This window comes from Vitis riparia, chromosome 16, assembly GCF_004353265.1.
Source record: "Vitis riparia cultivar Riparia Gloire de Montpellier isolate 1030 chromosome 16, EGFV_Vit.rip_1.0, whole genome shotgun sequence".
NCBI lineage: Eukaryota > Viridiplantae > Streptophyta > Magnoliopsida > Vitales > Vitaceae > Vitis > Vitis riparia.
In genome coordinates, this window is record NC_048446.1 from 19851644 (window position 1) to 19872490 (window position 20847).

General features: G+C 30.1%; 1 protein-coding gene and 1 long non-coding RNA gene across 3 annotated transcripts; both read right to left on the reverse strand.

Moving 5' to 3' along the window:
- Nucleotides 1-6520: 6520 nt before the first annotated feature.
- LOC117934173 lies at nt 6521-11201 on the reverse strand. The gene is made up of 5 exons (XR_004654446.1): nt 11065-11201; nt 10560-10978; nt 9500-9639; nt 8844-8924; nt 6521-7475 (listed from the first exon to the last, which is right to left on the reverse strand). It is a non-coding gene; the product is annotated as an uncharacterized LOC117934173 (long non-coding RNA).
- A 750-nt stretch (nt 11202-11951) lies between these two features.
- LOC117934103 (receptor-like protein EIX2) lies at nt 11952-16146 on the reverse strand. 2 transcript variants are annotated; one of them, XM_034855719.1, is made up of 3 exons: nt 15712-16146; nt 14953-15621; nt 11952-12220 (listed from the first exon to the last, which is right to left on the reverse strand). In XM_034855719.1, exons 1-3 carry the CDS (start codon nt 16106-16108, stop codon nt 12183-12185), a joined length of 1104 nt encoding a protein of 367 aa, XP_034711610.1. In that variant the 5' UTR covers nt 16109-16146; the 3' UTR covers nt 11952-12182. The 2 variants fall into 2 exon arrangements, with proteins under 2 accessions (XP_034711610.1, XP_034711609.1); XM_034855718.1 differs by having other exon boundaries at nt 13013-15621.
- Between the last annotated feature and the right edge of the window lie 4701 nt (nt 16147-20847).

Here is a 20847-nt window from a genome sequence, read left to right on the forward strand (position 1 = left end):
ATTAGCAAGTTTTGGATTTTGGTTTCTGAGCAAACTAGCCATTGACTTTTATACTATTCCAGCAACACGTGGAGCATGGGGCCCAAAAGGCAAGAAAAGCCATCGACTAATGTTCCTTCTTTTTAACAGATATGGGTAACGTTTACTCGATCATGACTAAAAATATTAAAAAGAAAAACAAATATATATTATTTTTAAGTTTATAAAAGTACTATTTTTTATTTTTGTGTACATAATATTTTGAGTAAATATTTTGTTTACATTGTTATTTTTATCATTAGAAAAAAAAAATAATGTTTTAAAAAAATTATTTTAATATTCATTTAAAAATTAAAATTAGAGAAGTTGTTATAAGTTTAATTTCACTAACCTCCCCTAAAGTTTGGACCAAATACACCTAGTTACCATTAATTTGAGAATTCATCAAATACTTCTCTTATCTTTATTATTTATTATTTTCACACACTTCCACTTTATTAAAAATAAGGGAAGTTTTGCACGAAAATTTAAATTAATAATAGTTAAGTGTATTTAGTTCAATGAGTAAAATTTATCTAATTTTTATACAATGCAAAAAAAAAGAAAAAAAATATAAATTAATAAAAAGGAATATATAAAGTACAAAGATACTTTTAGAACCAAGAATAGGTCTCTACTTAAGAGTATATAGGGTATATGGGGTATTTAAGGGTGTATGGGCCGGCTAGGGTTGCATTTGTTAAAGAAAATACTATAGCCAATTGCCTAGGCACTTTAAAATTTATATCTAAGAAATTTCTTAGATATTGGTATTAATTCATCTTTTGAAAAGAAACATGTATTGAAGTAGAAGTCTTCCAAGACGTTGATACTTGTCAACTTTCCAAGTGTTTTTAATGATTTTCCATTCACACCAAGTCCTATCAAGAGAAGTTGCACCATGTCCTAGCAAGACAATTGAATTCGAGTCTTTATTTTGTATTTTACATAATGTCAAGTCTAGTCTTAGCAAAGATAATATTATTGATTATTATTGTTGTTATTATTGTTGTTATTGTTATTATAAAAGTGGTGGTTAAGTGGCATCATGGGGCCATTATATATTGATAAAAGAATTTAACGTAATGTCAATTAGAGTTAAGTCATATGCTATATTGAACTCATTTAGAGAAGTTACTCTTAGCTAGCATAAATATGGGCTCCAAAAAAATTTAGTGTAATGTCCATCGGAGTAAAGTGATCATCTATCATTGGACCCATCTAAAGAGGCTATTTTTAACTAGCATAAATATGAACCCTAAAAAAATTTAAAATAATGTCTATTGGAGTCAAGTCATCCACTATATTGGACACATCTAAAGAGGTTGCTTCTAGCTAGCATAAATATGGGCTTCAAAAAATTTAATGTATTGTCTATTGGAGTCAAGTCATCCACTATATTGACCCATCTAAAGAGGTTTCTTCTAACTAACATAAATATGGGCTCCAAAACAATTTAATGTAATGTCCATTGGAGTAAAGTGATCATCTACAATTGGACCCATCTAGAGAGATTACTTTTTAGCTAGCATAAATATGGGCCCCAAAATATTTAATATAATATCTATTTGAGTTAAGTCATCCACTATATTGGACCATCTAAAGAGGTTGCTTCTAGCTAGCATAAATATGGGCTCCAAAATATTTAATGTAATGCATCCACTATATTGACTCATCTAAAGAGGTTTCTTCTAGCTAACATAAATATGAAACCTAGCTAACATAAATATGGGCTCCAAAAAATTTAATGTAATGCATCCACTATATTGACCCATTTAAAGAGGTTTCTTCTAGTTAACATAAACATAGGCTCCAAGAAAATTAATTTAATGTCTATTGTAGCCAAGTCATCCAAGATATTGGACTCATTTAAAGAGGTTGCTTTTAGCTAGCATAAATATGGGCTCCAAAAAAATTTATTGTATTGTCTATTGGAGTTAAGTCATCAACTATATTGAACTCATCTAGGGAGGTTGTTTTTAGCTAGCATAAATATGGATTGGAGCCCACTAGTCCAATTTTTTCAAAATCACATTGAATTTATATATATAGAGAAAATTCCTTACCTACCCTTATCAATGATTAATCATTCAAGGAATAATTTGAATTTTTTAATAAATAAGAATTTTTTTCCCATCTACCAACTAAATGTTGAATGGTCTTTTTCCTTAATCAATAAGAAATCTAACTTAAGATACCTACAATGTACTTCATGTTCATAAATTTAAAGTAGACATATCATTATTTATCTTAATAGAATTTCTATTTATTAGAAAGTCAATCTATCAATATCTAAACAAACTAGGAGAAAAATAAAAAATTCTCTATGGAATTTAATTTTCTAATAAGCACTAAATTTTGATTATTACTTTTTATTTTCTATCACATATGATGCTAGTTCTAATTAACTTCATTTTTTCAAATACCACATGCATTAAGTTTTTGTGTCAAAAATCCATATGGCTAGTTGTACAACAAAGAGGAAAATCATCTAGTGAAAACATTTTTTTTTTTATTTTATAAAGGATGAATTGATTGCATCAAGCATACAATGTTGTATGGTAATGGCTTGATTGGTTATCCTAGGTTATATAGTAAATATACAGATCGACTAGTACACAACACTCACATTTAAACTATAAAAAATAATAACAAACTTTTAATGTTTTGCAAAGTACTTTTAGCTCATTTTTTGAATTAAAAAATTTTCTTAATTATAGTGATAAAAATATGACATTACTAAAAGTCTCAAATACTTTTACAAGTAACCAAAATTTTAAAAAACATGATGAGTAAACTTGAAATTTTTTTGTGAATATTGGATTTTGCAAGGTATGATACTATTGCATATAAAAAAAATATTAATAATAATAAAGTGTTGTGACTAAAGTTATATCTTTGTTGGAAATTAAATTGAGATCTTGTTTTTTTTTTCTTTTTTTTTTTTCCTAGTTTGTTTAACTATTAGAATGTAGATTTATTTGGCTTAATTAAAGTTGAAATATTATAATTTTTTATTCGTTCCTTTGTCAAAATATATGTTGATGATAAAGACTATGAAAATTTGGCCGTATTTTGTGGTGTCATGTTTATATGTTGATTTTTAGGATCGAATCCATGTTATTAACAAAATGTGTAAAAGATTTGCACTAATTTTAAAAGCTAGAAAAAGTTTTTATATTCATAATTAAGGTAAATAAATGTGATTTTGAAAATAAAATAAAATCCTATTAAAGAGAATAAAGTTGCATCTCCTTTGAATTTCTTAACATGAAGTAGCATATAATCATCCAATGATAAATCCTTAAAAATTCAAGAGGACGAAGAAACCATCCAATATTTTATTTAGATGGAAACGATTATTTACAACAAAATTTCAACTTATTATAAATGTATGTAGCTAGTAAAAGTTAGTCTAAAAATCCAAGTCGATTTATTGACTATACTTGAAAAATTAAGATGTAATAAAAAAATATTATAACATAGATTTTTAAGTCATCTGTTAGAATTGAAGACAAAGTACAATAATAAAGGGTTCATTATTTCTTAGATTTTTTAAGTCAAGTCAATGAATTAAGACATTATAAGATCTAAGTGGAAGATGTTATACAAACAAGAGTAACTATCTATTATATTTCTTTTTAGCTCTATTTAATTATTTTAACATACAGAAGAACCATAACAAATTCATCAGATGATTTTACTCTTCATTGTATGATCAACCACATGAAGTCTAGACTAAAGAAAGAAAATTAATGTAATTTATATTGGAATCAAGTCATCCACTATATCAAATCATCTCTAGAAGTTGCTTTATGCTAGCATAGCAGTTGGCTAGAGTTGACTATGCGAAAAAGCACCTTGAATTTATATAAACCAAAAAAAAATCCTTAGCCCATCTTTATCAATGATTCATCATCTAAAAAAATAATTTGTAATAAATAGAGATTTTTAATGTCCAACAAAATATTAAATGGTCTTTTTCATTAATCCTTAAAAAAAATCTATTTCTACAATGTACTTCAAGTTAACACATTCAATGTAGACAATGTTTATTTATTTATTTATTTATATTTATTAGAAGATATTTTTTTATTATATAAACTCTTTATAATTTTGAGAATTAACAAAGTGTATAAACATTTTATAATTTTGAAGATTAGTAATAATCTCTTTTATTATTTATTAATAGTATTTCTGAATCACTACCTAAGACATCTTTAAAAGAGAAATAATAAAAAAGATATTATAATATTTCAAATTGAATTAACAAGTCAATCTATCAATAGCTTAACAATGTATGAAAAAAATAAAATATTTTATGACAATTATAATTTTTCAACATAAATCATATTTTGTTTTCTTTCACATGTAGTGCTAGGTCTAATATCATAAATTGTTAGACCCAAAATGCACAATTTTTTTAGTGTAGAGACGGGCTCCATATTGTCACTTGTGCAACCAAGGGTGAAATCAACTAGTGAATGTGCTTTGGTTCTTCTTTACAATAGAATAAGTAGAAATGAAAGGGAAAAGAAAATTAATAAAATTAAAAGAAATGAATAATTGAGATAAGCATGTCACATAGCAACGGTCTAGTCAACCATCATAGGTTATACTACAAATATGTGAACTAGCAAACATATAACACTCACATTTAAACTAAAAGAGATAATTATAAACTTTTTATATTTTGCAAAGTACTTTGGGTTCTTTTTTTAATCGGCCAAAACTTTTAGTTAATAGTTACAAAAATATGACATTATTAGAAGTCTTAAATATTTTATGAGTGATTAGAATTTTAAAAGATGTGATAAGAAGACTTGAAAGTTTTTGCGAGTTTAAAGTCTTCAAAGGTATGGTGATTAGAACTAATATTGCATGTCAAATAAACAAAGGAAAATAAAAGAAGAAGAAGAAGAAATAACTAAGTGTAATGACTAAAGTCATATCTTAATTTGTTGGAAAATTAAAATTGAGATGTCGTCTTTGTCTTTCTCCAACTTTGTTTAAATATTAATTGATTAACTTAATAGTTGAAATATTATAATTCATTATTCATCCCTTAATCAAAATATCTTAAATTGTAAATAAAGTTAGATCCACTTTAAATTTTTTAACATGAAATAGTTTATACTTAAAAATTCAAAGGAAGAAAAAACAATCCAATATTTAGTTAGACGGAAATAATTATATATGATAAATTTTCAACTTATCATAATTTGAAAATAACTAAAAAATGCAATCATAGAAGTAGGTTTAAAAATAAATAAATAAATAATGCTTCCAATTCGATTTATTGACTTAGACTTAAGAAAGGAAAACCTCCTATACATGGATTTTTAAGTTATTTGTTACAAAACAAAGTACAATAGCAAAAGGTTCATTATTTCTTAACTTTTGAAGTCAAGTCAATCAATTGAAACATCACAATATACATGCATTTTTAAGTTACTTATTAAAAGACAAAGCAAGGTAATAAAAGGTTCATTATTCTTATCTTTTGAAGTCAAGTCAATGAATGGAGACATCACAACATCAAGAAGAGTATGGACAAAAAAAAAAAAAAAAAACAACCCTTAAATAAAGATAACAAATATGCAATCTAGATTAGGATGATTATCAAACAAAACAAGAAACTTGATATACATCAAAGTCATTTAAAGATAACAATTTGATTAAATAAAATACTGAAGGCGTAAATATTTTTAGCAATATTTTAAACAATAATTTTCAAAAATAGCTTTTTAAAACAAGGTTGAATTATTTTTAAGAACAAAATTTTATTTAGAAATTAACACATATAAAACAATTTTCTTAGTTTATTGTTCATGAAACTCACATGCACAAATCTACCATCATAAACATTCTTCATGTTTTCGATTTTTTCTTGAAATATTCTACAAAAATGTTTAAAAGCATTTGTTCTAAAAAATAACTTATTTTCAAAACAAATTTTCACAAACCAATTTTAGTAAAAAATCACCAAATATAATTTTTAAGGTAGAAATCAGTTGTCCATTATAAAAAATAAAAAACCCATTTTCAAGAAAAAAATCTTTAAGAGATGTTATTTGAAGTAAGCACTTACAAAGAAACAAACCTAGCCAATTATCATACTTACTCATCATCCTCAAAATTGATTATCATCCTCAACTCTCTTTTAGTTGTAGAATTTATTGGTAAATGCACTAGAAGCTATATCATCCCCAAATTAGCCAACTCATCAGCCACTTGTTGATGTGGTGAGATGTCTCTATTGTTGACAGATGCAACTCCTAACTGTTTTTTATTGCTAAAGGCAATAATTTCAGCATCTTCTAAATCGTCATCCAAGTTGAATGCTTGAAAGCAACACAATCTTCAATTCCTATAATTTCCAACTCATTGGATAGGGTGCGTCCATCCCAAAGAATCAAAGTTGAGATATTTAGGCCCCACAAAGAACAAAAACTCAGGTTCAATAATAAGTTGTAATTATGTACGAATTCTTCCTCAAAATATTTATTCTGTGCAAATATATCATCATCACTTTTGATATACAGGCTCATGAGAGATCACAACATCAGTTTCATCCTCCCCAAGTGCATCTGCTATACTTTTGTGCATCCATCCATTGCCTTGTGTTGAGCCAATTTCTCCAAGCCTTGAAATATTTCTCCATTTTCCACTTTCTTTCTACAGACTTCCAAGTTCATGCAATAAAGATTGGGAAGTGATGTAATGACATTCTCTACCGGTTTTCCAGAAGAGAACTTCCACAAAAAGAAGGGGTTGACTTTTCATTTTCTAACCAAATTTGTCAGAAAACAAACAATATTTTCATAATCCTTCCATGGACATGACTTCTGCTCACACAGGATATTGTGGAATATGGTGAGGAGTGATAACTGCAAAATTTGGTCAAACAAAATATGTACATATAAATGTTTGTTGAGTTCTAACCTGGTATGACATTGGAGAGAGCTCCAAATCTTCACAGATCTTCTGCAAAATGCATAGTGTCCTGGTTGAATTGTTCTTATAAAATTTAAGCAGCCAACATATATTTTGGATAACATGCTTATTTGCAAAAGCAGAAACCAAGGCAGGCACCTTAATATCAATTTTATCAAGCACAGCTGCCTGCTCATCACCCCAAGAATCATCAGTTCCATAATGAAGATCATTAGTATTGTGTTTGGCCTTCCTGACATCCATACGTGGCAGACTGCCTCCAAGGCTTCCTGTCCCACGCACAGGTATTTCGGGCCCAATCTGTACGAATCCTCCTTGTTTCCCATCAGAAATAGAATTTTCTAAGCTTCTTGCTGTGACATGTTCAGATCTGCGGACTGTCCACAATTGGAGACACCAATTTCATTCTGAATGACAGCATGATCTCAATGCTCTTCTTCATTTTCATTCTTGTCACTCAATGTTTTCTTCTTTCTCCCCTTTCTTGATTTTCTAGAAACCTAATCACAAAAGAATTTACAAGAAATATATGTAGATCAGCATAACAAAAACATACCCTACTTTGACAATCCACCGTCTTAGAGATATAGCATAATACATTATACTGATTTTAGATCAACTCAACAATGCCTTAAACTCAAATTACTGAGGATTTCTTGTTCATAAAGCGACAATATTTTTACCCTGGTCATCTACCTACCACAACCTCCTTTCTCCAAGCATGGGACCAGATAATTAGGGAATCTCAGGTGTGTGTGTGTGTCTGTCACGTTCTAAGTTAATGGCATGATCCTGTCCCCTCCCTTGCCCTCGAGCTATGTTGCTAAGGCAAAATATGAGCAGAATTGAAAGAATTTGGAAAGCAGATAACAAAGACAAGTTTTTGGAAGTTTTTCATCTGATGGTTTTATTGCTCAAGAATAAGGAAATTTATAATTTAACAGACTCAACAACTTAGAGATTAAACAGCAACAATTACCAAAAAATAGCTCATGTTACCCACTCTCTAGCCCACTACTGCTAGTTATTTGAACTAACTCAATAAACCAAAATATCTGAAATAAATAAATTAAAATTGCTGCACATGACAGTGTCTATGTGTCAGAGAGAGAGAGAGAAAGAGTGAGAGAGAGAGATAGAGAGGAAAAGGGTGGCACCAGAACTGCTTCAAGCAATGGTTTCCAGTACTCTTTCAGTCTCTCCTACTCAACATAAAGGGATGATATTGTTTCTCCTATATGGGTGAGAACCCCCAAATTTTCACCGACTTACCAGAGTCTAGCATAAGCCATTAAAACCTGATTCAGGGGGCTCTGCAAGATCTCATAAGAGGAGTTGAAGATGTTTATCCTATCAACACTCCCCCACAAGGGTGAGCAGAGCTGGAACTGTTCCAGGTCTAGATAGGCTCAATTGCAAAGTATGGAAGGGAATGTAGGAACGGCAGCAGGTTCCATTAGAGATATAGAAGCAAAAAGCCCAACAAATACAGATGTTTAGTCGCTATGACTACAGTATAGGTAAAGGTATATGCATTGCCTGACAAGTTGACTTCATAAACCTAATTTTTTAATAAAAAAATTACTGAAGGAAATCAATGATCATTTTACTTTAATATTGTTTACTTTGAGTTTATGAATGTATATACACATTTATACAGTAGTTAGTATTTTGTATTAACAAACGAAAAGATGTACTCAACCCACTTTTATCGGCAAAGATCTCTTAGACATTTAATGGTGTTTCCAACATCCATCTGCATGATTTCGGCTAGAATTCATAGGCATATTTTTTCCCCTTATAAACAATAATCTCAAATTAACAGATTCCCCACTCGAGATTAGCCCACAAAAGAAAACATAACTTACCCTTAATGTGCCATGAGCCTGAAGATTCTCCATAAGCTGTACACAACCATATATATCATTTCTACCAAATCTGCAAGATCACTGACCAGAATAATAAGATTAGTCAGGTCAAGATCCTTACACGAAATATTACTTTCTTTCAATGCATTCATAACCACAAAAATGTGGGGCAAGGTTGACTTGATTCATCATGATACCCTATATTGATTAAAATACTTTAAAATAGTTATCAAAATTTCCCATTTTTCTGTTTAATCAAGAATTTCAATGTAGTCATGATACTATATTCTACCATTTACTAGACAATTATTTGTCATTTGATTCTGGGTAATAAACTAAGATTGAGTCCATCATTTATTCTCATGGAACAACAGTTTCAAAAATCTCTCTCAGAGATAAAAATTGAATGGCAGATTCCCCAGCTTTCTGCTGCAATGAGATGTCCTGAATTGCTCAAGGGAATGAGCACAGATAAACTCAGGTTGTTACCTAGTAAGGCAATTGCAAAAAGGCTTCTCGTTAATGAAAGGAATCCCATTTCTAGTTCTGTTTGATCTGCCTATGCCATGGTCTAAATATGGAACTAACTAAATCAGAGGTTTAAGACAAGTGAACCCATGAGAAGGGAAGAAAAACTACATATAAAGTTTGCTTACCATTTCAAATTTTCCAATCAAGAACTGTGTTTCTGCCTGTAATTGAAGACTTTGACCTGATAGATACCCTGTCTGTTGTTAAATATCATCGGATGAAGCCTCAACAGGCATTGTGAGAAACACCCCAACCTTCACTCAATCTGCATATGAAGTACCTCAAGCAATTTGACTCAGTTGGAAATCAAACCTCTCTATTTTACTGCAGCTTTCATGCTTGGGCACCAGAAAAACAGATTGCTCTGTTTTTAGTAGTAGCATATCCCATTTCATACTATGGGTAGTATGACAAAAATAAACCTCTCTATTATACCGAACCATATAATAGCAAAAATAATATGTTTAAAAAGCTCTAAATAGAAGATAACACGAGAAACTTAAAGCCACACTAACAATCAAATAGACAAACTTGATACATGATGAAGTTATTTATTGGATCACAAGCTTTTGCATTCAGACATGCAACTGTCTCACACTTAATACACTTGTTACTCAAAAGCATATATTAGCTATTAATCCTTGAGGTGCAACCCAACTGAAGTTCTGCAATACAAAGATGAAATGATATAATATTCATCAATTTGAAATAATTTCTTTGTTGTTGAGTTACTCTTCTTGATTAGTAAAAAGATGGTTTTAGTACGCTGCATACAATCAGACTTTGAATGTTCGTATGATATTTGAAGACAACTAAAGCAAATTAACTTAAACATTAGTAAAAGAAAAAGTTATAAGTTGAAACAAGATATAAAAATATTGATAATCATAATTCTTCAACTATGATCCTCAACCCATAATATTAATATATACACAATGAATGTTAAATATGCATTGTTGTTATAATGAATATATTAAAATCTGCTAAGCTTGCTCATTTAAATGATTCTTCTATTTGCAAAATCTAAGGTTTCTTTGATATATTATGGAAGGTCAATCAAAGAAAAGAAGAGGGATTTGAACAATAGCATAATGTGTCTACTTTTCATTCTTAATTTTTTGGCTTAGAAATATAAGGTAATGCATTTTACCCAGAAAACTAAAGAAATAATTTGAGAAGTCTTACCATTTAACTTTGGAGGCTCCTCCATAGTCTATTCATGTTTGTTGTTGTTGTCACATACAACCAATCTTTTATCTTGCTTAGGAGCTGGAATTGGGCATATCCCCTTGAACTATTTGAATAGTAAAGTGTCATAAACTCCCCAAAATCTGATAAATCCAAGAACAATACTTCCATTAAAACCATGTATTAGTTGCTTTATTATCGAATGTCCTCTTTGTTACTAGGACCAGTGAAGGATACTTCCCCACATTCAACTTCTGAACTCCCCAAAAAATCATAGTCTCTCTGAGATAAAAATCGACTAGCATGCGGACTCCCCAGCCTTCTACTGCAACGAGATGTCTTGAATGGCTAAAATGTTCTGAAATAAAGTAAGTCCAAGCTGGACCAATTTCCAGTCATCCTCTGTGAACGCTTCCCTGTGTGGCATAAGATTAGTCATAAAAACAAAGCATAAATTGAATGAGGAGAATGCATGAGTGTTCCCAAATACAAAGCCTCTTACACTTCTGATTGCTGCTCCTAAAACACATTTCTGCAAGCATGGTCAAGGTCTCAAACCAAGGTGTTGTTCTGTGTGTCCTGAGAAGTATGGAGCTTCTTTTCTCCTACTCTAAGAGAAGGGTTTTTGACGGTTATCTATTGTGGAATATCAGAGGATGAAGCCTCAATATAGAAAGAACAATTAACAAATAAAACCCATCGTAGACACTTCCTGCATACACATGTGGTGAAGTATATATAGAAAGAATCCTTACCAGCATTTAGCACCAAGTTGTGAATCTTCTTGGTAATGTTCCACTTGCAGATCAAAGTATGTCGACACGGTACATTGGATAAAATTAAAATATTCGGGTGTCATAGGATAAAATAATCAAACCACCACTTTTTGGCTCCCCTTGAAAAAAGGAAAAAAAAAAAAACAACAAAGATGATCCCTTTTTTCCCCATAACCAAAACAATATAAAAATGAGAGAATTTTCATTACACTTCCCCAGTTGTTTCAAACACCAAACATAAGGTAATATATTTCAAATTCCCAGTTAAACTTTGGATTGATGGCAGAAGTCACTTTACAGCTATCTGCATTATGATTCACAAAGAGAAATCAAAGCTCTGTTTTGAATTTTGTTTTATTCTGACCAGATGTCTCTCCGTATTATAATAATTTCCATGCTTGGGCACCAGAAAAACAGAGTGTTCTGTTTCTGCTCTTAGTCTTACCATGTACTATTTCATACTATGGCTTTAGGTGCTAATGGTGTTTGAGCAAAAGAAAACGTTTTTTTTAAGTGAAGTATTTTCTAGCATTGCACCACAAAGGCCTTAATATCTTCCTCTAATATATTTGATTCTATGAAGGAAATGAAAAATTTTAAAACAAATTACTAAATCAATTATAGAGCACCAAAATACCAAGACTTACATATGATATAATGAAAATAATATACTTGAAAAGGTTTTAACAGAGCATTACATAAGAAACTTAAGCCACACCAACTATAAAATAAACAAACTTAATACATGTCAAAGTTATTTATAAGATGACAAGTGCAATAGACACAAATGCTCTTACATTCAGGCTGTCCCACACCGAGTAAACCCATTACTCACAAGCATGTATCACCTGCTCATCCTTGACATGCTACCCAATTGAAGTTCTGCATTACGCAAATGAAATAATACTCATCAATTTGAAAAAACTGTATTCACTAGTTGCAAAGTTACTCTTCTTGATTAATATAAAGGAAAGTACTTAGGTGGTGTTTGTTTTTTTGGCTTTTTGCTGAAAACAATTTGTTTTCAGAATTTAGGTTATTTGTTTTTCTACTTTTTCATGACTTATTATAAACTTTTTACTAAATAGAAAAAGTTAAAATATGTAACTTTTTCTAAATAGAAAAAAAAACATATTGGTTTTTATTTACTTTCAAATACTTAATAGAAATAAAATACTACAAAAACAAACAACCTAATATTTAACACTATTAAACATTAAGATTCTATTTAGAATTAAGTAAAAAAACAAACACCACCTTAGTATACTTCTTACAATTAAACTTCAAATATCCTTAAGGATAATTAAAGCCAAATAATTGAACTTTGGTAAAAGGCAAAATTGTATGCAAAAGCAAGATGGGAAAAAATAGTGATAATTATAATTTGTCAACTACGATTCTCAAGCCATAATATTAATCTATATACAATGAGAGCTAAAAATGTTGTCTTGTTATATCAGATATGTTAAAATATTCTAAGCTTCCTTAGTAGTTAAATTTCACCTCTAATCAAACAAAATATGATATTTCTATTTGAAAAATCTTATTTTATCTCCATATATTGTGGAAGGTAAGTTAACTAATAAAAGAGGGATTTGAGCAACAATATAAAGTGGCTACTAAGGTAATACATTTTATTCAAAAAAATTAAGGAGAGAATTTGAGAAGTCTTACCATTTAGCTTTAGAAACTCCTCCGTAGTCTATTTATATTTGTTGTTGTTGTCATGTGCAACCAGTCTTTTATCTTGTTCAAGGTCTGGAAATAGAAATATCTCCATGAACGGTTGAGTAATAAAGTGCCGCAAACTCCCCAAAATCCAATGATGAATCCAAGAACAATATTTCCATAAAACCATATATCATTTGTATCATCTTGAATATCCTTTTCATTAATAAGACTAGTGAAGGAGACTTCCTTAGTTTCGTCTTCTTGACATTTTTTCAAAAGTGGTGGCCCACAAAGTCCTGGATTTCCATCGTATGTGGAAGCATTAAAACTTTGCAATTGAGTGCCTGATGGAATTTTACCTGATAGGATGTTATCTGATAGGTCTAAAACACTTAGACCTGCTATTTGAGAAAGACTGACAGGGATTCCACCATGAAGCTGATTTTGTGATAGATCAAGAAAATCCAATGATTTCAATTGACCAATCATCAAAGGGATAGATCCAATCAAATTGTTTCTTGATAAGTTCAATGACACCAATTCTACCAAATCAGTTACTTCTATCGGAATTTCTCCATTTAACTTGTTATTCGAAAAATCAATGCTCTTTACAAGTCCAAGAGTTTTCTTATACTCTAGTTCTTTTCCTTTCCATTGAACCACTGTATTGTCAATATAGGATATTGATGAATCAAAAACAAACAATCTTTCTTCATAAGCAATGACCAAACTCCCATTTTGACCCATGGCAGTTAAATTGTTGAGACATTTTGGTATAATTCCAGATAGATTGTTGCTTGAAAGGTCCAACATTTGAACCTTTTTCAATTGACAAAGATTTAAAGGTATGCTTCCATTAAATTCATTGGATCTTAGGTTGACAACGATCAAATCTGATAGGCTTCCTCCTATCCATGCGGGCATTTTTCCTGACAATTTATTTTTTCCCAAATCTATAAGACGCAAATCTCTGCAATTCTTTAAGGACAAAGGCAGTGCTCCAGTTAAACTATTATTACGTAAATGCAATGTTTGCATCTGATATAACATGCCAATCGAATTTTTAATTTTCCCAGAAAAATTATTATTTGCCAAATTAAGAACAATTAAATATTTCCACTGCTCCCAACATTTGGGTAGTTCTCCTGATAGTTGATTATTTGAGAGATCAACATGGAGCAAACCCCAACTAGACTGATTAGTAGTCCCACACGATAAAGAAACTGAGCCTGAAAACATGTTCTTAGAGAGATCCAACCACTGACCATTGAAAACAGATTGTGGTATCGAACCTTTCAAGCAATTTGAACTCATATCCATTCCCAAAGAAGGAGTTGCTTGTAAATTGGGCAAAGTGCCTGAGATGTGATTGTTGGAAATGTTTAACCAAACTAAATTTGAAGTTAAATTCCAAAACCAATTGGGAATGACATCTGAAATTCCAGAAGCAGAGATATCAAGTTCCTGCAAACGTTTTTGAGTTTGAAGCCAATCAGGAAAACGCGGGCCTAATTTGCAAGAGGCCAACTTTATTTCTTGGGCTTGAAACTGGGGAACTTGCTCAAGGCTTATGTTGACTGTTAGGGAGTTGAATGACAAGTCCAAATTCCACAGTTTGGAGAGACCAAAAAGGTGATTTTCCGACACAGTTCCTTGCAAGGAATTTGAACGAATGTTCAACCCTTGAAGTTGAGCTAGTTGTCCAATACTTTCAGGTAAAGTTCCATTTAGTTGATTGAATCCAAGATATAATTCTCTCAACTGTGAAAATCCAGAAAGATCGGGAAATGACCCTTTGAATTGATTTTCAGATAAATATAAACTCTCTAATGTGTTATTGGAGCAGGCCAGAAAATCTTTTTCCAGCGGTCCAGAGAGATTGTTCTGAGACAATAATAATATTTGTAAATTACATAAATCTCTCAAGGATTTCGGAATCTCACCTTCAAGTTGATTCGCAGAGAGATAAAGATGTGCCAGAGCAGTCATGTTTCCCAAAGCATCCGGAATTGATCCATTTAGATGATTAGAAGACAGGTCAAGATATGCAAGAGTAGTCATGTTTCCAAAAGCATCCGGAATTGAACCATGCAGCTGGTTCCAAGAAAGATCCAAATGAGCAAGGCTGATACTAAAGGACTTTGGAATCTCACCTTCAAGTTGATTCAAAGAGAGATCGAGATATGCCAGATTGGTCATGTTTCCAAGAGCATCTAGAATTGAACCATTTAGATCATTACCAAAGAGGTCAAGATGAACAAGGCTGCTACTAAAGTAGAACAACCATGGGTTTATTGAAGAAGTGAGACCATTCAAGGAGAGATCAAGCACAGCAAGAGAAGTAGAAGAATTAGTATGGGAAATGGATATTGTTGGAATAATCCAAGGAAGCTTAGTAAAGCTCAAGTATAACTCAGTTAGGGAAGAAGACATTTTATTAATTGCTTGTGGCCAATGGATTGCTTTACTAAGATCAACCCCACTCAAGTCAAGGTGTGTTAACGAAGGAAGGTGAGAAAGCCACTCAAGGTTCTCACAGCTCATTTCAAAATTATCACTGAGATCAAGGGATTGCAAGTTGGAAAGATTTCCGAGTTGAGTGGGAAGAACTCCTGTAAAATAAGGAAAAGAGAGAATTATATGAGATATCTTATTCTGCTGAGATAAACTGATGAATTTTCACAAGGTATGTATATAATTACCTTCAAACAGGTTGAAGCTAAGGTTCAAATGCTTCAAGTGCTGCAACTCTGACAATGAAGGACCAAGCTGAGATATTCTACCTCCCAAAATTTGGAAATCACCCATTCCATCTTGACCCGTTCCATGAAGATCAAGCATGATCACATGACCCGTCTGGTTGTCACACTCCACTCCTCTCCATTTGCAACAATCTGTTTCGTCTTCCCCATTACCCCAGGAAGAAAGCGTTCCAAAATGATCAACAACACCTTGTTTGAAGTGAAGGAGAGTTTGCCTCTCCCTCTCCATGCACCCCACTTTAGCATCACCCAGCATGAAACTGGATCCCAACCCAGCTTTGAAACACAGCAAAAGCAGAAAAGTACCAAGAAAATGTTGAAAGAGACTTCCACCCATGTTCAACACAAAGCAAGGATACTGTGGAATAACAACGATTTGCAAGTTTTGGTTTTTGATTTCTGATCACACCAGGCATTGACTTATATACCCTTCCCAGCAACATGTTGAGTATTTTATTTAAAGATATGATAACCTTTAATTATGATTAAAAATAAATAACTATTATTATTATTATTATTATTATTATTATTTTCAATTATCTTTAGACATCTTGCATGAAATTCTTATTATCAACATATCTTTCTTCTCAATATCTTTTATTAGTTTGGTACTTGCTCTTACGAACCAATGAAATACTTATAATTTGATACATAATAAATTGTCCATCATTTTTTTTTTACAGATAAATGACTATAATCAATATACCTCTTTTCAATAATTCTGTAAGAGTTAAATCCTTATAAATTGCTTTTATATCTTGACTCACTTCTCCCTTTTAAATAGCAGATATAGAAATTTCTCTTGGATTTATCAGTCTAAGTAGGAGACAATATACCTTGACATTATTGATAATTTTTTTATTTAAAGAATCATCTCATTTCAATTGAAAAAACAAATATATTTTTAAGAATAAATCAAGTTTTGCTTTCTTGTGATTCTTGAATTGTTTTTTTATTGTAGGTTTTTGCATGTTTGAGTCTAATCATGCACAATCTTCTTCAATATCTTTTTAGTGGTTTGAGAGGACTAATTCAAGATTTCCTTGGTTTTATACATCTTATCCAATATCTACTTGTCCTACAAATTCTTTTTCTTCTTGATTTTTATTCTTTAATATAACTTTTTTTTTCATTCCATGATATGAAAAGATTCCCCTTTTGCCTTCTATTTCTATTTCTATTTTTATTATAATTTTTATTTCCTTAAAATTTAAAAGAAGTAATTTGATTGGTATAACCCAAGGTTTCATTTTATATGTATTATAAGTAGCACAAATTCTAGGAAGAACCTAGGTTCTATATTCGATATGGAACGATTTAGTGTTTCTTTATTTATCCCTATCTAATAAAAAATAAAAATAAAAAACCATTTTGATTGGATAATTTGATTTCTTGATCTTGTGTGAGATAAAAAAGACCTTTCTTATCAATTATTTGATAATTATTCGACCCGGTCTTGGTATTTTTATTACTGTTGATACTGGTATTGATCCAGACCTCAATATCGACCTTCTTTCTAAAGCAAAAATGGAGAATTTTCCAATCAAAATATTTTCTATCCGGGTTTTTCTTTATATACTCTATATACATAATATCATCTTCGCCTAGGTAATTATTGATAGGGATACCTTCCAGCATATCAAAAAATTTGCGTTTATGTGTGTTGTAATTATAAGAAATATCTTGGTTATTATTTACTTGTAATGGTGATCCATAAATATATGAGTCATTCTTATCTTCATAATTAATATATTTATATGATAAAAGGTCATATTTATTATTATTATTATTATTATTATTATTATTATTATAAAGTGGTGGTTGAGTGGGAATATGAAAAATAAAGGATTATTAGTCAAGTCATCCTCTATATTGGATCTAGTCATCATCTGTATTGGATCCATCCATGGAGGAAAATATCGGGATATATCGGCGATATATCGCCGATATATCTTGTATCGGGAGGCGGCGACACGACATTTTGAGGAGAAAAATCGAGGAGAGATATTTCCGTAAATATCGCCAAAATATCGGCGATATATCGGCGATATATCGGTTCTGGGAGATATATCGGAGATATTTTGAAAAAATCGCCTCTGGTGACAAAATATCGGTGATATATCGGCGATATATCGGAGATATATCGGTGATATATCGGAGATATATCGCTGATTTTTTGTGATATTTCCCCTCCTTCATGCAACTTGATCTGACGGCCCAGATCACGCCCGTGTTGATCCGACGGCCTAGATGTGATTCCAATGGTAATATGGCGATCCAACGGCCAGATTGCTCCCAATTTTTTATCCAACGGCCAAAATTGATTTTCAACGGTAAATTAATGTTCCAACGGCTATTTTGGCCCAAATTTATTCTATAAATAGCCCAAATTTCATCCATTTCATCCATTTTTGCTTTCATTCTTCATTTGCTCTCTCATTACTCCAATTTTTATTAAGGTTGCTCAATTATTTAATCATTTTAAGGTATATTTGTTTTAAATTGTAATTAATTTTGTTTGCAATTGTAATTAATTCATGTATTTTCAATTAATTAGTATGTTTGCAATATGGATGATTTAATGCTATTTTTACATTCAATTGTAATTAATTTTTATATTTTTATTGAATTAACTTAGGTTAATTTGATTATTTAATTATAAATTGATATGTTTATTTTAGATGATTATTTGTGATTTATTTTCACATCTAGAATTAAATTAAACTAGTTAACTTAGCTAAATTATTTAATTAATTTAATTAACATGCTAAATTATTTAATTAATTTAATTAACATGAACTAGTATATTTTGAATATGAAATATGTTTATTTAATGAATTTAATGTGTACAAATTATTGATATTTAATGAAATGAAATATTTTATGTGGCTTTACAATGAGAACAATTACAAAATTAACATTTCTTATAGATCGATATGATATAACTACATCTAATATCGCAAATTATATTATATATATATATCAAATTTTTCAATAAAACAACTTTAAAATGTCCATTATACTTCTAATTATATTATTATGAGGTTTTCCTTGCATTTCTATGAGTTTTTAATAATTTTAAGCCTACCGATATTTTTTTCCAGAATATCTGCCGATATATCTCCGATATATCCGATATATCCGTAAAATCGAAGTACCGATATATCCGTGATTACCGATATTTTCCTCCATGGATCCATCTAGAAAGGTTGCTTTAACTAGCATAAATATAGGCATTTGGGGCCAAAAATTTAATGAAACAACTATTAGAATCTAGCCATCCTCCATATTGGATCCATCTAGAGAGGTTAATTTTAGCTAGCATAAATATAGGCTCCAAAAAAATTAATGTTATATATAGTGAAGTCAAGTCATATACTATATTGGACCCATCTAGAGAAGTTGCTTTTAGCTATCATAAATATGGGTTGGAGACCAATGATCCAATTTGTCCAAAATCACTTTGAATTTATATATAACAAGAAAATTCCTTTTCTACCCTTATCAATAATTCATCATTCAAAAAATAATTTGAATTTTGTAATAAATATAGATTTTTTTTCCCCATCTAGGAAAATGTTGAATGGTTTTTCTCTTTAATCAATAAGAAATCCAACTTAAGATACCTACAATTTACTTCATGTTAATAAATTCAAAGTAGACATATATATTTATTTATTTTAATAAAAATTTATTTATTAGAAGATACACTTATTTGTTTGTTGAGGGTATAAATTTTCTTTTTATAATTTTCAAGGGTAGTAACAATCTCTTTTATAATTTATTATTAACATTTTTGAATCATTAATTAAGACACCTTGATAAAAGAAATAACAAAAATAAAGTACTATAATATTTCAACTTTAATTAACAAGTCAATCTATCAATATCTAAACAAACTAGGAGAAAAAAAATAATAAAAGATTCTCTATTGATTTTAATTTTCTAGTAAGCACTCAATTTTGATTATCACTTTTTATTTTCTTTCACATAAGATGCTACTTCCAATTATCTTAATTTGTCAAATATGAATGCACGTTAACTTTTTGAGTCTAAAATCCATATGGCTAGTTGCACAACAAAGAGAAAAATCATCTAATGAATATGTTTTGGTTCTTTTTTTACATTAAAATGAGTTTAACCAAAAGGGATAAAAATTAAAAAAGAACAAAAACAAAACAAAGATGAATTGATTGCGAGAAGCATACATGTTGTATGGTAATGAAATAATTTACCATCCTATGTTATATAGTAAATATATGGACCGGCAAATACATAACACTCATATTTAAACTACAAAAAGTAATAACTAACTTTTGATGTTTTGCAAAGTATTTTTAGTTTATTTTTTGAATTAGTCAAAGTTCTTAGTTATAATGATAAGAATATGACATTGCTAAAAGTCTTGAATACTTTATGAGTAACCAAAATTTTAAAAGATATGATGAGTAGACTTGAAAATTTTTTGAGTATCGGGTCTTGCAAGGCATAATGACTAGAACTACCATTAATTACATGTAAAAAAAAACTTAAAGAAATAATAATAAGGTGTAGTGACTAAAGTTATATCTTTGTTGGAAAATTAAAATTGAGATATAGTTTTTTTTTCTCTCCTAATTTGTTTAAATATCAACACTTAGATTAATTTGGCTTAATTTAAGTTGAAAATTTCTAATTCTTTACTCATCCCTACATCAAGATATCTTAACTTGTAAATAAAAGTATTGATGATAACAATAAAAATTTGGTTGTGTTATGTGGTGTCATGTTTATATGATGATATTATTTAAGGAACATAGAGTCATTATTTTTAGAAGAATGTAATCAATGTTATTAACCAAATACAAAAGATATCGGTACTAATTTAAAAAGCTAGAAAGAGTTTCCATATTCATAAAGTAAATAAATACAGTTTTTAAAATAAAATACAATTCAATTAAAGAGAATAAAGTTGCATCCCCTTCGAAAAAAAAAAACCATCTACAATAATAGAAGTCTTTCAAGATTTTGATACTCATCAACTTTCCATGTCTTTTTAATAATTACCTATTCACAATAAGTTCTATCAACATAACT

Coding starts and splice junctions, on each gene's coding strand:
- LOC117934103 (XM_034855718.1), bottom strand. CDS start 16,108: ATGGGTGGAAGTCTCTTTCAACATTTTCTTGGTACTTTTCTGCTTTTG. Junction 15,622..15,711: donor TAGCTTCAACCTGTTTGAAG/GTAATTATATAC, acceptor CTTATTTTACAG/GAGTTCTTCCCACTCAACTC.